A 17136-nucleotide genomic window follows, 5' to 3' on the forward strand; every position below is an offset into this window, starting at 1 on the left:
AATAAATCAACACCGACTTCTGGAAACTTTTACCCATAGCTTAGGCTTCACTTTCTGAGTAGTGACAAAAGGTCAAGCAGCACTGGGAAGTGACATGTGGGTTCTACACAACACATGTGCAGAGGCTGTGAGCTCTGCTGAGATCCAGGGGCCTCAGTGGAGCAGCACTGAGCATCCAGGGAAGGTCACCTCTCTCAGCAAGGTGCAGCAGTGTTTCTGGTTGGCTTTCTACTGCAGGAACTGCAGCCAAAAAGGTTTTTACCAGCATTTTAAAATAAAAAACAGAGATTATATAAAAAAAAAGTTCAAGCAGGGAGGGTGCACAACTGGCAGACCAAATGAGCCAGTGCTAAGCTGCATGGCTAAATGTCACGTCTCAAACCCAGAGAGGCTAAGAGTGTGGTTTTAGTGTTTAACCAGTTTCAACTGCAGCCTGGCACTCTTTTACTTCCTCCACAGAGAGGTCTTCTCACTGCAAGGGGAAAGAAACCAACCTTACCACGTGAGGCAAAACGGCTAGAGTAAAAATAAAGCCCTGGGGTGGTTTGGTGACCAAGGTCGTATTAGGAGATGCAGGGGTTGCAGGCTGGGGAAAGCACTCAGAAATCCTCCCACTGCCAACCAAGAACAAGATCACAGAAAAGGAGGCAGGGCAGAGAATTGATGTGTGTCCAGCAGTACAGAGGCTGAGAAGCCTCTTTCACATGCCACCAGCTTCCCCATGCTCAAAACAGTTTGTAAACTGTTTCCTAAACACAAAGGGGAAAAAAAAAAAACCCAGACCGAGTCCTGACCTCCACGAATGAGTAACCAAACCCAACAGCTTCCTGCAAGCTTGTAAGGGGTGAGGAAAGGAGGCTGCCTGGGCAGGACAGAGGGAAGTCAAAGATTTTGTGCCCTCTCAAGTCCTCCTTTAGACATAAAAATTAAGGATGCAACATCTCTTGCTGCCGTTTCACATGGGTGAGTGGATAAAGGACAGAGATATGGGAGGGCAGCCGCTAGCTGATTGCTAGTGCCTCACATTCCCACCCCAGACGGTTCAGCAGAGGCTCACAGCACCACAGAGCTGTGGATCAAACAGCAACAAGCAGCAGGCTGGAGGGCAAGCACTGCCTTCCCCTGACAGCCAGGGCAGACCAGAAGACAGCAGAATAGAGGGGACTGCTCACATCAAACACCAGAGAGCACCTAAATGTGGAGGAGACAAGCTTCCAGACCTCACACAAGCTGTGACAAGGCACTGATGGCAGCCTAACCCAAGGCCTTGCCTGTAAGACCTGGTGTGTATCCCACTGCCAGCTTGTGACCTGAGGAAAACCAAGGGGACACTCCCTCAGCATGTCCCCTCCCTCTGGGGACACAGCTGAGCCACCACTCTGGTGCAGCTCAGATGTTTGGCAGTGTCAGAAATGGCTTCAGCAGACAGCTCATTTGTCTTAATGGTTTCCATTCCCTCCACTCTCTGCACAGGCACAAAGTGTTGGGTAAAAAAAAAAGCCCTGAAAGTGTGAGAGGCAGCAACAGACTTCCAGGGTATCTCTGCAGCCTGCAGCCTTACCCTTCTGGGCAGTTGAGTCTCAGCAGTGGGGGAAAGAGGCATGTCTGAGCTTCCAAGCTGCCCATTAAACCCGGGGGCACAGCCTCAGCTGCCTGGACTTATTTTCCAATCAGAGGCTCCTAAAAATGGACCATTCTGAGCATTTTTCCCACCTGACACCAGAGAGGTAGCACATGAGGGAGCCCTGTACTTCATCCAGCAGGAATTACTTGGAAGAGCTTGCATGGAAAAGATCAATCTTCCGCTGTCCTGAGCAAAAACACCCAGCCATGAAATGCTCCCACCAACCTGGCAGCAGACTCGGAGGCAGACATTCCAGAAACAACAAATTCCCCAAGCAGCCTCTTATCCATGCATCTATCACAGAATTCCAGCATGGTGGGAGTTGCAGAGGACCTCTGGAGATCGTCTGCACCAACCCCCTTGCTAAAGCAGGGTCACACAGAGCAGGTTGCCCAGGATCACAATGTCCAGGCACTGGAATCTCTCCACAGAAGGAGACTCCACAACCTCTCTGGGCAGCCTGCTCCAGGGCTCCATCAGCTTCCAGAGTAGAACTATATGGAAGTACAACCACCACAGTGCAGCAATGAATCATTTCCACTTCTGTCTGTCACTTACTTCTAATCATGTGTGAGGGAAAAAGAGTTACAAGGTGAGAAAAGAGCTGAGTGAAGGGAGCTGTGCTCAGCAAACAGGGGTGCCTCTGCGGCGTGCCTGCAGAAGCAAAGTTGGGTCACCCTGACAGACACCTAGGTCACACCACAACAGCCTCTGAACAAATCAGACACTCCTAGGGACCACAGGTAGTGATACTGAGGCAACCCTGCCTCTGAACACAGGCCACTGTCACTCCCTTGTGTGGCTGGTCCAAGCAAAGGCCAGGCAGGTGGAGTAAATGGTCAAGAACCCCCCCACCAGAACTGCTATCAGACTAAACAGGAGGTTTTATCCCACCATGCCCTAGAAGCAGCCTTCTCCAGGTGCAGAACCCAAGAGACAGCTCCTCCAGTTGAATAAATGCAGCAGCTGAAACCAGCCAGGAGCAGGAGACAGCCCAGTCACCCAAGCAGCTGCTGCCCAAGAGGAACAAGCACACAGAGCAGAAATAACAAACACTGCCATGGAAAAACGGATGTGAAACGTGCAGGAACTCCCTAGACAGGGACCCTGTTCACTAAGGACACATGGCCTCTGCTGAGGCAGGGACTTGGACAGCCCTGAGGGCTCCACAATGCTCCTAAATGCACACAATGATGCAGAGGTGAGGAAGACTCCTGGAAGACCTTATAGCTGCCTTCCATTACCTGAAAGGATCCTACAGGAAGGCTGGAGAGGGACTTTTCATAAGAGCACCTAGCAATAGGGCAAGGGGGAATGGTTTGAAGCTGAGGGGAAGTAGGTTTAGACTGGATCTTGGGAAGAAGTTCTTCAGTACAAGGGTGGTGAGACTCTGGAATAGGCTGCTTAGAGAGGTTATGGATGCCTCCTCCCTGGGGATGTTTAAGGCCAGGCTGGATGAGGCCATGAGCCACCAAGTCTAGTTGAGAGGCATCCCTGTCCTTGGCAGGGAGGTTGGAGCAGATGATCTCTGAGGTTGAAGTAGATGATCTCTGAGGTCCCTTCCAACCTAAGCCATTCTGTGATGCTATCAAGGCAAAATCAGAAATAAAACTGAGCAGGCAAGAAGAACGAAGAAAGACAGAAAGTGAGACTCCTTAGAGATATCTTATCTCAGGAAGAAACAAATCAGAGTAAAATGTGAAGCTAGCCCCAACCAGGCACTGGTGGGTAAGTTCCCACTTCACTGAATCCTGACCTAGAGCAAAAAAAAGTGGGACAGCTGTCATATCATCTGCTGCTTGGAGAAGACAGTGCCCTCACCCAGCTGCAGAGGACCACTTCCACATGTACCTGGCATTCCAGGACTTGGGAGAGGAAGGATGAAGGGATCCAAAAGAGAGCAGCACTACTCATGGGAAGGAAAACGCAATCACCCAAAGATGAGCACTGCTCACAGCTCCATCCTCACTGCTCCATCTCCTGGTACTCACACCCATACAGAGCACAGCACCACCTGTATGCACAACAAGCTTCCAGGATGAGTGCAGTAGATAAAAAAGGAGAAACACAAAAGCAAGACCCCTCTACATGCAGTCTACTGAGAAAACTTTTTTTTTTTTAACAGACCTCCTTTTGGTATTAACTCCTCACTGCTGGAAACCCTGATGCACAGTCCATACTCCCTGCTGATGAGAAGAAAGCCTGTGTGGGCTTTAACATGGAGGTTAAAATATGCTCTGAACTTCAGAGTTAATGATTCCACCACAAGTTCTCTGTCCCTGCAGTGGGATTGCTGCTCCACAGGCACCCAGCACCAGGCAAATGCAACACCTCTGTTCCTCACCAGCAGGCTGGGGGGAAATGGGAAGGTTCCTGCAGCTGATGCACAGCAAATCTTGCCTCTGGCCTTAGCTTCCCAAAGAGCTTTTTGGGTGGCCCTAGCAAACTTTTGATGGCTCTACAAGACTGACCTCTCACAAAAAGGCTAGGAGATTTAATTCTTTAATGATGCTGAAGTATTCAGACATCTGGAGACAAGAATTATTCAATTACTGCCTTGCCAAGGGAAAACCTCTCTTCCCTAATCTTAGCTGCAGCTAAGGAGTAGTCTTTATTGGTGCATGCATGCTGCTTGGCAATGCAAGGAAGTGTCTACTGCAGAGCCCAGGCAGCAGGCAATAGTAACTGTGAGAACCTTAACTCAGCATTTCCTGACAGCAGTGATTAAAATCTCAAACTCAGTGTAATATTAACACTTTCTCAAGAGACTGACAGCACATTTGCCCTATTTAACTTTACCAATTCACAGTTTGCATGGTAAGCTGCAGATGGTACTATCGGATTTAAGATCAGTACTGACCCACAGCAAACAAAAGCAGTGGCAGGGAAGAAATGCCAGAGGCTGAGCTGCTCAGCTCACTTTGCCCTATCCAGCTCTTCTAAGAAAGCAACACAGCTGCTCACTGGCTCAGCCTCTTTTTTTCCCATTTCTTATTATAATCTGACACTGACAGGCAAGCAGAGTACTGCATCAGCCTGGACTCTCCTGCCACTGCACTACTAGGAACATGCAACATACAAGAGACCACAGAGAACAGAATGAAACCCCCGAAGCCTGCAGGCATAACGGACAAAACCTAAGCACAAAACAGCCAGGCTGCAACCCAAGCACTTCTTCAGCTCGCTTCAAAACTGTCCCATGCCTTCCGTGCCAGCAGGGCCAAACCCAGTTACTAAGGATAGGGCCAAATGGAGGTGTATGCCCCTTGGTGTGGGCATATGGCAGTTCTTCCAGTTCTGCATCTTCCTAGAAAAGATAACACAGCAAACTGTGAAAGAAGCATCTATGCCAAGCCGCTACCTAAGCACACAGAGCCAAGGGGCACAGCCAGCTCTGCACAGCACCTTCCCGTGTCACAGCCACAGCTGCAGTGTGAGCTGCCCTTCTGCAGAGCTGCCATCACGCCTTGCTAGCTCCTTGGCTCCTCACCCTGAACTAAAGCAATGATGTCTGTGTCTTTGTATGGAGCTGCACAAGGAAAAAGGAAGCCAGCACTGAGAAGAGCTGCACAAGCGTGTGCCGAGCAGACCCTGCTCGCTGATGGGGACAGCAGCAGGTCCAGGGAGAGTCATCGTTCAGCATCTCTCTGCCAAGTGTGCCAGGTCACAGGACTGACACCTAACCACCTGCACAATGAAGAACCTGACTACTGAGGGCAGAAAACAGCACGAATTGATTCCTTGTCACCTGTGACACAGCCAGCACCCCCACAGCTAAAACATTGTCACCTTTGCCTTGGGCTGGGTCTGAAGCAACAGCCTCCCTCTGAAGGGTGCAGGGAGCCTCTCTTCCACACTACTGCCCAGTACATACCCAGAGCTGGGAGGGTGTACAATTGCAGTAGATCCGTCTCTGCTTCTGGAAGCTGAATGCTTTTCCATTCTACCCTGTAAAATTCCTTTCTCTGGCCCAGAAACAGCTGCCATAAGGACTGATCCCTGAGGAGCTACCTGCAGAGCACAGCTGTCAGCAGGAACAAAAGAGCACAGCTTGCCTCAGCCTTTTCAAGGGCTAAAGCTGGCAAGGAAGGGACCAAGGAGGCAATGACACATTTAGACTCATTTCCCCCAAAATGACACAAAGTCCTGGCACACATCCCCTGGGAGAAGAGCTGTTCCCTTCCACCCGGCTGGGGATGTGGGGCAGAGGTGCTGCCAGGGTGAGATGCTGCCGGGGCAGGAAGGGCTCTTCCGAGGCCAAACAGCGCCACACAGCGGCAGCAGCCGGAGCGCTCCGCGGCTGCCCCGGGAAGGAGCCGCTGCAGCCAGGAACAGGCTAAGAGGCTGTAGATTCAAGGAGCAATGAGCTGAGAGCTTCCTGAAGAGCTCCTGTCTGTACCCAGTCCACAGCCTGAGAGCTTTGGCAGTGACAAAGTGATCGACTGAAGGTTTCCTTTCCACCTGGTTACTTTCAACCCAGATCAGCTCAGTGACATGGCCACGGCCAAGCCCCATCAGCAGTTCTGCCCACACAAGAGGAGTGCTGCACCACAGCAGGCACAGGCAGCCTGAGTAGAACCATCTTGGCTACCAAAACCAACAGTGCCTAAACCTGGGCCCTCAGCTTCCCCTGCCCTTTCACCATTCAGGTGCATCAAGAAGAGAGTGTGGCCAGCAGGTTGAGGGAGGTTCTCCTTCCACTCTGCTCTGCCCTGGTGAGGTCACACCTGGGAGTACTGTGCCCAGGTCTGGGCTTCCCAGTTCAAGAGAGGCAGGGAACTACTGGAGAGTCCAGGAGAGGGCTATAAAGATGAGGAGGCTGGAGCATCTCTGACATGGAAGGGCTGAGAGACCTGGGTCTGTTTAGCCTGGAGAAGACTGAGAGGGGATCTTCTCAGTGCTGACCAATATCTAAAAAGGGCAGGAGTCAAGAGGATGGGGACAGATTCTTTTCAGTGGTGCCCAGCAACAGGACAAAGGGCAACAGGCACAAACTGTAACACAGGAAGTTCCACCTAAACATAAGAAAAAATTTCTTTCCTGTGAGGATGCCAGAGCACTGGATCAGGCTGTCCAGAGAGGTTGTAGAATCTCCTTCTCTGGAGATTCAAAACGCACCTGGATATTGCAGTCCTGGACAACCTGCTCTGGGTGACCCTGCTGTAGCAGGAAAATTGGACTAGATGACCTCCAGAGATCCCTTCCAACCTTCATCATTTTGGGATTATATTTCTGATCATGGGGCCTCTCCATGATCAAAAAGTTCATGTTTTCAATGAGACAGGATTTCAAACAGATGAAGAAATCAAGACTGATGACAGTAATCAGACACAATCTGTGCAACCTGCACTTCAGGGACCACAGCCTCCATGGAGCAGACCAAGGACAAGCTCTAGCAAGTGCTACACTAATAAATAAGACAAGGCTGTCCCCCACTTTGCCAGCCACTATGGTGCATCACATGGGAGTAATGGAAGAGGCACCCTTAGTCCCTCAAAAACACTCACAGCATCTTATGTCAAATCATCTTCATCAGTGATTTATGGAGTGGCAAAAGCTTGGCACATTCTTTTCCATGATGCTGAGGAAGCAAAGGTCTCCAGAAGAGGAGAGGGAAAACAACCAAGGGCAGTAATGCCTCAAAAATGCTGCAGCTGTGTGCCAGAGCTTATCTTTCAGAGCTCCAAGACTTCACCCCAGTTCCACCCAGCTGAAGTCACAAACTAGTTCTAAAAGTGCAGTCTTATGACAAGCTCTGGGCCCTGCACAATGTGGAGAAGGTCTTCCCAGTTCTCCTCAACTCACAGCCCTAACAGCCATTTTAGGACAGGCAGCCCAGAGCTCCCTGGCAAGTTCTCCTGCAAGCTTCGTGTGCCAAAGCAGTGTAGGGATTCCTGGAGGATGAGCTCCCAACCACCACTGCCTTTGTCTGCATTCCTGTGCCTGACAAAGAGGGTTCACCCAGGCTCCTCTCGCAAGGCACACAGCTTTGGTCTGTCCATTTGTCAGCTTTTGTTCTGGCCTTGCACAGCAAGGGCCCAGCCTGGCCTCTCAGTAGAACAATGCAAACTTGACACCTACACTGGAAATTAAAACCACAGTTTTCGCATTCCCAGTGCAAACCCATCACCTGGCACTGGGACAAGTGATCCACTTCCAGAACAAGTTTCAGAGCTTACAGGGTCACTGTCAAACCCTGGTCCTCAGCTTCTGACCTCATTTCCCACCGGCAACCTCACCCAAATTAGAGCCCTCAGCAGAGGCATTTCACAGCATCTTCTCTTTGTGCCTCTCCTATTCCACAGCAGCCACGCCAGCACACGCTGCCAAGAAATGGATGGTAACAACATGCCTTAAACATGAGAGGCACGAGGTCACCAGCTCCTCAGCCTGACCCAGGCACAGCTCCCATAGGGGAAGCCAAAACACTGGAAAATTTAGCAACAGGAAAGCAAAACAGATCCAGTGTCCTTCTGCTGCATTCCAAACACATGACACCAAAGCCAACTGCTGCCTCCTGCAGTACTCACGTCGCTGGGGCTGAGGTTCCCAAGGCTGTTGTCCTGCTCAGAGTCCCTGCCGGACTCGTGGCCCTGGGAGGAGCGGGGGTGGGAGGGATGGATCCAGATCTCCAGCCGCGTGGCATCGTCTCCAACTTGTCGCAGTGTGGACTTCTTGCCCTTCCCCCGGCGGCTGGGGCTCAGGTCCAGCACCTGATGCTTCCTCTGCTCCAACTGCTCGGCCTGGACAGACAGGACAGATTCAGAGCACCCGGGAACAGTGCAACGTTTCCCTCACACAGAGAAACCAGGCCTTGCCTCTGCTTCAGCACCACTATCACTCACTGACAGGTCCAGAATTTGGTTTCTGACACTGCAGGGTAGTGCAGGTGAGGTTTTCAACTGCCCCAGGACAAGAAAAGCTGTGTCCAGTCTTAGGAGTCTGTAACCTCTGGGGCACAAAGGGACTGCAGCCTCTCTTGGCCACACCCATAGGTATGGGGCACCTCTGGGATGAGGTAATGACCACATATTGTATACCAAGGCTGTGCTGCAAACCACAACAACCTCCAGGCCTTGCTGAACTTGGCTGTTTCACAGTTAGCAACCCAAGAAGCAAGAGATTCATCTGCCCAAACAACCCCAAAAGCAGTCTAAAGCAGAGGCAGAAAGGACATCATCCTTCTGAAGGCTGCTTCTCCCATCTGACTCCCAACATGGACTTTCTTAGTAGGTAAGTGGCAACTCCAAGTTCAAAAGCCCCCACCCCCCTCCTCTCTGGAGCACAGCTCTCCAGCTCAGGAGAGTTAACACAGGCAGCATCCCACAGCCCAGCTCCAAGACTCACCTTGCGTTTGGTCTCTTCAAACAGGCTCATGAGGCTCTCCTTGGCTGTGAGGATGGGGTTGCTAGCAGCCAGGCTGCGCATGTAGTAGTAGACAGCATCCAGCTTTCTCCTCTGCAAAAAGAGCTGGGCTCAGAGCTGCCACTCATCTGGAGCATCCAGAGACAAGCTCCCAATCCCTTCACCTTTCCTGTCCCTCAGCACATGTGCCTTCTCCCTCAGTACTGCCTGGGACAGACAGACATGTCACAAATGCTGTGACAAGTAGGACTTGAACTCTCCATCCACATTCACAGCTACCTACAAGCCCCAGCACAAAACACAAGCTCTTTGCCAGGGTTAGGGAGTGCAGGTGACACCACAGCCTGAGGAGTTGCCTACTCTATCCCCAGGGCTTCTACACAAGCCACAAACCAAGTTGCTCACACAAAATAGTCTCTCACCAGACATTATGGTAAAGGGAAAAGGTAAAAATAGTGAATTCCTGGCAGCTCAGGCAATACTCTGTTCAGCTTTACTACGAATATGGAAATGACTCCACAGGAGTCTTACATGGAGCAGAGGACCAGGAAGACTGGAGGGTTTGTCAGTGGTGGGGCAGGATGCTCCCTGACTTCAGCCTGCTCCTGAGCTCACCTCTTCATGCTCACTCCCTAAAGTCTTTACATAGCCATCTGGGGTTTTGCCCACATGCTGCTGGCCTCACAAACCACTACAGAGGGTGGGGCACTTTGTTGCTCCAAAACCCCCATCAGGCATCAGAAAGGTAATTCCCAGCCATGAAGTGCCCTACTGAGCCCTTTAGTTCTGCTTTAAACCAGCATCTTTCAGTGTTGTGAACAGGCAGAACCCTACCAGCCCATATCCCAGCCTGATGCTTCCATCATCTGGTGCTGTATCTTCCTTGCAATAAGTTCTCCTGCATGGCTGCAGCAGGCAGCAAAACTGAAACCCAAGAAAGCTGCATGTGGTTGTTGCTTAAGACAGGTGCCCACAGGTACAGTGAAGACATGGCCAACAGAAAAAGCATCCTCACGACAGCATGGCCTTGAGCACAAAATTCTCCAGCAAAACTTGAAACCCAACCCACTTTTAAAACATTTGCACTCTCAGCAACCCACAGGACAGTCCCCAAAGCACCAACAGCCTGAGTAGCGTGGATCTAACGCACTGCCCGAAGCCACAGCAGCTGCAATGCACACAGCACATCCTGCCATCAGGATGAAGAGCAGAACACACAACATAAAATGACCTGGAAGCACTGCCCTAAACAAAGCCTTTCTCCACCAGATGGAATCTCACAGCCCTCCCAGACACTTGGTATATCCTTGCACGAGATGTATCTCACCGTGTAGATGGCCAGAAGTGCCAGCTGGTTGTACGGGCGGCCGTTTTTGGGAGCAATCTGCTGAGCCTTCAGGTACCAGCTAAGGAAGAACCAGAGAGAAACGGTTACTGAAAGGACACCAGGTTGCCTTCCTCACTGCTAAGGGCACAGAATTCCCCTCCCAGCACTGGCAGTCCTGCAGGGAACAGGTACTTTGCACAAGTGTCCTCCGCATGCAAGAGCAAGGCCAGGCAGCAGCTGGGGCACAGGGCAGGGCAGAGGGGCAGAAAGAAATCCTGAGCTGGCCTGAAGATGAGCATTTAGCCAGACCCAGCAAGAGCTTTCCAACAGACAGCCTCAAGCACAGAGAAGAGGCTCATCAGGGAATGTTTTTCTCTCAGTCCCCTTTTTAGCTCTATGGCAGTAAGGACCAAACCTTTCATGTTCCTTAGCTTGTTCCCCAAGATATTTTCAAGATACTTAATCCCAGGAGAAGAGACATCTGGTCAGTAGCAGTCCATGCATCCCTCTATTCTCCTATCTTCCCTCAATGGTATTATCCACTTCAGCTTCTATCATGCCACACAGATCCACTAACACCCTTCAGACACGCCACAAACCCACTGCCTTCCCCCCAGCCTCCCTGAGACATCAGCATACTCCACAATATCCACAGATCTCCAAATCAGCAGCTTGCCCTGTCCCATTCTGCAAACATTTCAGGGCTCCATCCCTTATGCTGGGCTCACTTGTGTCCCTACCAGTCTTTGCTCCAGAGGAAAAAAAAAAAAAAAAACAAACCATCAGAAAAACAAGACTGACAGGAAGGAAGAAGTGTCAGTAACTCCTGCTGCAGTCAGAACATATGGGCACATATAGGAACCCCCTCCTAGCTGAAAAGCTACAGAAAACACAACAGCCATTCTGCCAGCACCACCAGCATAAACCCCTCCTGCTGCAGGGTCAGCACAGGGGGACTTCCAGACGAGATGGCTGGAGGATGACCAGATCTGCTGGCTTGCGCTCTGGGACGGCAGAACAGCCTAAGCTACATCTTTCAGCTTCACAGGACTGCAACACAACAAAGAGGTGTGGAAAGCCTTTTGTTTTTTAAAGCTAGTTAAGCAAGTTAAAGCATGAGCTTGCAGAGAGAAGAGCAGCTGCAGCAGCCAAGGCAGAAGATACCTGCGAGCCTTGCCGTAGTTGGCGGTGTCGTTCGCCTGCTCTCGGTACCGGCAAATGTCCCCCTGGCAGATCATGCACCTCTGAGCGCTGATCAGGGCATACTTCACCTGCAAAGAAGCATGCAGGACACTGTGTGGGACCTGTGCAGCTCTGGCTCGCCTGCAGACCCACTGAGCACACAGGGAATGTAGAGCTAAGAGGAGGTGGCTGATGCACCAAAGGTCTCACGGAAGGGCAGCAGAATGAAGCCAGAAGGCTCCATGGCACTGGGTCAGCATTTGTAAGGGCAAGCCAACCCCCTGAACACCTCCCTCTCTCACAAAAAAAACTCCCATCTGTCTCCAGAAGAGAGTTGCTCGGTCCATGACCAATTTGGGGACAGCTGTTAGACAAACACATCTCCCTGGGAATGGAGCTGCACTGAAATACCCTTTCCCAGCTGCCCCTCACACCTGCACTCACAGCTCAGGACAATGGGCTGCCATGTGTCAGGGATGCAGCACAACTGTTAGCTTTCCTCCTTTGTTTCTCTGGATTCCACAGAGAGAAATAGGAGATGAGTAACAGCTAAGGATACCTTTAGACACTTCTTTCCCTTTATTATCTCTGGCTGCAAAGCTGGTACAGAAAAAAATTCTTTTTGCAAAGGAAGCTAAGAAATATTACCGTAGCAGAGTTGGTTCAACAAGTTCTCTAGCAGCTGAGAAAGGCTCCCTGCAAACATACTGACATCTGTTCAGAGTGCAGCTGCCTGCCTATTGGCAAGGGCAGCACACTGAGTTCAGCAGATTAACAGGATGAGAAGTCTCCAGGAGGAACCCAACCTACCATTTTCCTCAGAGGCTGACTGCGGATGACCATCCCATCCATATAGTCCTCTAGCTTGAACTGGTATGACAGCTGCAGCTTCTGGAGCAGGCCATCAAAAAAAGAGGAGCCCTGCAAAACACACACATACTTGTATGTTAGAATCTTTCTAATGATGAGCAAGAAATCACCACCCCACCCCTGCCACATAGAAGAAAGAAGGTCCCTCCTTCCAGAGATCTGGGCTCTTTCTCTTCAGAAAGCAACAAGGAGGTCACAGGATCTCCAGCCTCAGAGAGCTAGACAAAAATCAAGACTGACCTGTTTGAGGAGTCTCACTTTGAGCAGGAGGTTAGACTAAAGCCCTCCGCTCACCCCCTTCCCACCAATGTAATTCTATAAAAAACATTCTCTCAGCTGTCAGTCTGCCTTCTGCAAAGAGTAAATGGAGCTGCACACTTGAATAGAAGGATAAAGTTGGCACAAACTTAACACCTACACTTAAACCAGGTCCTAATTAACATAAAAAAACTCACAAAAACAAGGAAAAAACAAACCTGGTTGAAATTATACCAAACATCCCCCTGGCCTTATACCTGCCACACTACACTGTGATCTCTCTGAGCATTCTCCTTGCACAGGGATGGCCTTAGGCACACAAAGACGCAAAGAGAACCACGAAGGCTTACTTCCCAATTACAGCATCCCATCCTAAACACTAATCCAAAGGCTTAGTGGAGCCGGAGGACATTTCTCTTTTTACCTCATCTAGAAGCTGGAGCAGTTTGTTCCGAATTTCATGGGCGTTTTCCCCCTGAGGGTCCTTGAGGAGCTGTCGGAATTTCTCGATCACCTGATAAAATGCATTTTTCCACAGCAGCTGGTCCACGTTCTGGGTGTCAGAGAACTCAATGTCCATCAGGATGCACCTTTCATACAGCTGCAGCAACTCCACCCTACAGAGAAACAGAAGCAGGGGTCAACAAAAATCAACTCCTGCCCAGCCCAAACTGGAGCTGTTGGGGAACATGTGCTGAGCCACCTGCTGCTCAAGCAGCAAGCACCAAATAGCAGCAGTTCAGCCACCTCACACACAACAGTGAACCACGCGTCCCAGAGGGAGATGGGAGCTGCTGCAATCAAACAGCCTTCCTGCTCCAAGAGGGCAAACCTGAAAGGACCTTCTCTCTTCTACACCTGCATCAAAACAGATCAGGGCCTGGCAGAGAGTAAGGAGCTTTACTACAATTCTGCCACTGGGAACAGTAAGGCACAAGTGTCTCCTGACCCCAACACAGAGAGAGGCTGCCAGGCTCTGCTGCTTCTGAGCTCAAAGTCTGGCTACTCTAGGCCAGGAACAAACACACAAAGAACCAGAGACCAAGAGAGATCTCGCCATTAAAATGGTCCCCACCTCCTTCCCATCCAACCAAAACACGCCACAGAAACAGAGACTTTGCTTCCTCAGAAATGAGCAAGAGCTGAGGACATCACACCTGAAAAAAACAAAACCCGAGTCCCAGAAATCACATTCATCTCACCATTACCTACAGCCTTGCCTGGGCACTGCAGCAGATTTTCTCCCCTAATTTAATAAAATAGTTGCAGGCTAGAAACAGCTCCACAACACTTGGGGGCAAGTTCACAGCAAAGGGGATCCTCAGCTGTTACTGCCTTGGCAGCCTCATCCCTTTCCATGCTTTGAGCCCCACAGAAAGCAGCAGAGCAGCATGTATGGTAAAGCTCAGAGCAAAGCCAGATGGCAATGCCTGGAAGAACCTGACAGAACAAGAGAAGGATAGTGATGGGTTTCTGTGCAAAGCACTGAGTGTGATTCTGCTGACACAGTCCCAAACCCTACAGACAAACGCTTGGACAGCACAAACGCTATCCACAAGAATTGGATGTTGCTGCACTTGGATCCAAGAGCCTCAGCACAGCTCTGCAGACAGGCTGGCAGCAGGCAGACACAGACAGGAGACACCAAGACAGAGGGACTCTGCTGGCAGGGACTGAGACAACCACATCTGCACTCCTGGTGCAGGGTGGGCTTCACATGGTGCACAGTAGCACTGTGCAGTGATTCCTCCCCTAGAGGCAACAGCAGCTCTTGGTGACCTTGACGCCTTGAGAAGACCTGAAACACCCAATGCTGCTTCAAGTACACACACATCCCACCCTGTGGTTTACAGCAGAAGTCACCAGGCCCCAGAACAAGCCTTGAAATTAACTCACCTCTGAAGTCAAGTCTCTAGAGAAGCCCCAGAGACACAAAGTTCACATGTAAATTTTAAAGATATCAAGTTAAAACTTGCTGCAGCCATGTTAGCTACCTCCTAGAGCAGCAGTGTCATTTCTCTCTCAGCAGCTGGTGTCACCAGCCTACTCCCACTGGACTGTCGTTTGTCACAGCATTGAGCAGTGTCAAGAACAAAGCTACCCAGTGCTTGAAAGGTGCTGTCACAGCATCAGGAACCCACGCAATGCTTCACAAGCACAAGCTGACAGTTGCCACCCCTGGAGCCCACAATGCAAATCAGACAGCAGATAAGCAAGAACAAGTAAGAAAGCAGAAGTCCACCAGCAAATACTGAAAGCACACGAGACCATTGGAACTGAGATCAGCTCCAGTAAAAGCAAGAGCAAAAGAGCCACAATAAGTGCTTGTCCTGTTCCTTCACATCCCTGTGACATGGGCAAGGCATTCCACAACAAGCCACAGCTTAGCTCCCAGCCCAGACAAATGACATCTTTACCCACAGTTTCCTTCCAACACCCACACACCACTGGCACACGACAAACAGATACAGCACATCAAAACCTAGCAAGCCACTGCCCCATCTCCCAGTCTGAGGCACTGACATCTCCAGCACAGCAGAACAGCACAGCATACCGTTCTCTGGATCTTCTGATACTTCACCCTAGGCACAATCCAGTCACATCCCCCCTCTACAGCACAGCACAAACCTCAGCTGGGTCATCTTCTCCAGCCCCTCTGGGCTAATGCGGTCTCTGGAAAGCAAATTGCTGAGCTGCTGCTCCTGGTTCCCAGCCTCGCGGAGGAGTTTGCTGAGCTCCTGCTGCTGCATGTTCCGCATCTGCTGCTCCATCTCAGGGCTCAGAGGAGTCGGGGAGAGTGGGCCACACATGTACTGCCCCACCTGGTTGGGGTACCCAGGGTAATAGGCTCCTGGGTACACACCGTTGCTTGGACCCATAGGATACTGCAGGGAGTACCCACCATAAGGATACTGGGGGCCTTGGCCAGCAGCCCGAGGGTAATAGTAGGGGTTGTCAGAGTTCTGGAATTTATAGTAGGATGTTTGGGCCTGACGGGCTTCCCCCCATGAGGTGGGGCTCACTTCATCGTCTGTGTCCAGAAAGTGAAGCTGAGGGGTCTGACTCTTCAGGGCAGGTTTTTGGTCCGGGTTATTTGGGTCCCACAGTCTGCGAGCAGCACCGCCTCGGCCCCTGCTTCGGAGGACTTTACTGCCAGCCCCACCAAGCAGGAGCCTGGGCCCAGGGTGAGTGGGTTCGGTGGAGCCGGCAGTGCTGGCAGAGAGGTCTGTGTTAGCAGGCAGGAAGAGAATCCCACGGCCCCTCCCCTGGGGCTCTCTGCTCCAGCTCCTCGCCTCCAAAGCCTCTGAGTCATTACCACTAATAAATGCCTTCAGGGGCTTTTTTTTATCTGTCTCCGCCAGACTGATGTCCCTGCTCATAGTCCTGCTGTCAAACGTGACTCGAAAGGGTCCCTTGACTTCCCTGCCATTGCTGCTCCACTCACTCTCGCTCCTAGAAGTTCGACTCAGCTCTGACCGCTTCTTCTTGTCCACGTTCCTGCTGGAGCCATATGCCACCGTCTCATCGATCCTGTCATCATCCAAGGAGTCAGTGGAAGATGCAGAGAGCTGCTTCCTCGGGCGCAGCCTTTCCCTGGCACGCTCCTGCCGCCTCTCCACGCCGTCCCTGAGCGGGGCTCCATCCACGCTGTTGTTGCTCCCGGCTGAGCTGGTGCTGCAGGTGCGGTACCGGCTGCGCCGCTTGTCGGAGCGGGAGTAGCGCTTGGTAGGGCCCAGCTTACCCTGCATCCCCTCGCTGCTGGTTCTCCTTATCCTGTCACTTCGCTCTGTTTGTCTTCCTTTTTCACCCCTTGAGGTTTTCAGTCCCTCCCCTGCCTGGCTCCCCCCTCTATCCTCCTTGCTTGATTTGGCTCTCCTGTTACTGTCTTTTCCAATGCCTTTCTCAGCCTCTTCATCTCTCTCAACTTTCAGCTGCTCTATCTTACTGGTGATTTCCTCAGTAGCTGACCGCGGGGAGGGTTCTTTAGCAGCTGAATACAGGCGTTTCCCAGGCTGGTAGATCTGCTGGTCTGGCTTCTTGGTTCTCCTGGTGGTTTTGGGACACCATTCATCCAAAGCAGGCTGCTTGGACAAGTTCTCCTGGCTCTGAAGATCACCCTTAGTCTCCATCTTTTCTTCATTTTCTTGAGAAGGACCATTCTGCTTGGGGCCATCACCTCTGTCGAAGTCCTCCATGACTGGAGCCTCTCCTCCCAAAGAGCCCTTGTCACTGGCACTCTCCTCATTGCCCTCTTCGGCCCTGCTCCTCTCCTTTTCTGAGGCCTCGTGCTTTGGTGGCACAGGTTTGCTCCTCAGTCGGGAGAGGCCAGGCTTGTAAATCTCCAGGTCTGGGCGCCTGTTGTCTTTGCGATGCCTTGGCTCCTTCATTTCCTTCACATTTTCTGCTGAAAACCAGAAGAATGTTACTCACTCCACAAACCAAGCAAGGACAGAGAAGTAACAAGGAGAAATATTAACTAAAGGCAGAGAACCTACCACCCTCGGAGAAG

General features: G+C 51.2%; 1 protein-coding gene across 1 annotated transcript in view; it reads right to left on the reverse strand.

Annotated features, from left to right (window-relative positions):
* Positions 1-17136, reverse strand: part of SMG6 (SMG6 nonsense mediated mRNA decay factor) — a 115864-nt gene that overhangs the window by 97720 nt on the left and 1008 nt on the right. The window contains exons 2-8 of the mRNA XM_054394137.1: positions 15255-17028; positions 13051-13243; positions 12309-12419; positions 11481-11587; positions 10317-10395; positions 8972-9082; positions 8155-8367 (exon numbers count right to left, since the gene is read on the reverse strand). Of these exons, the coding sequence (XP_054250112.1) occupies positions 8155-8367; positions 8972-9082; positions 10317-10395; positions 11481-11587; positions 12309-12419; positions 13051-13243; positions 15255-17028 (2588 nt within the window). The remainder of the gene's footprint in view (positions 1-8154; positions 8368-8971; positions 9083-10316; positions 10396-11480; positions 11588-12308; positions 12420-13050; positions 13244-15254; positions 17029-17136) is intronic.

Source organism: Indicator indicator, chromosome 30, assembly GCF_027791375.1.
Source record: "Indicator indicator isolate 239-I01 chromosome 30, UM_Iind_1.1, whole genome shotgun sequence".
NCBI classification, from domain to species: domain Eukaryota; kingdom Metazoa; phylum Chordata; class Aves; order Piciformes; family Indicatoridae; genus Indicator; species Indicator indicator.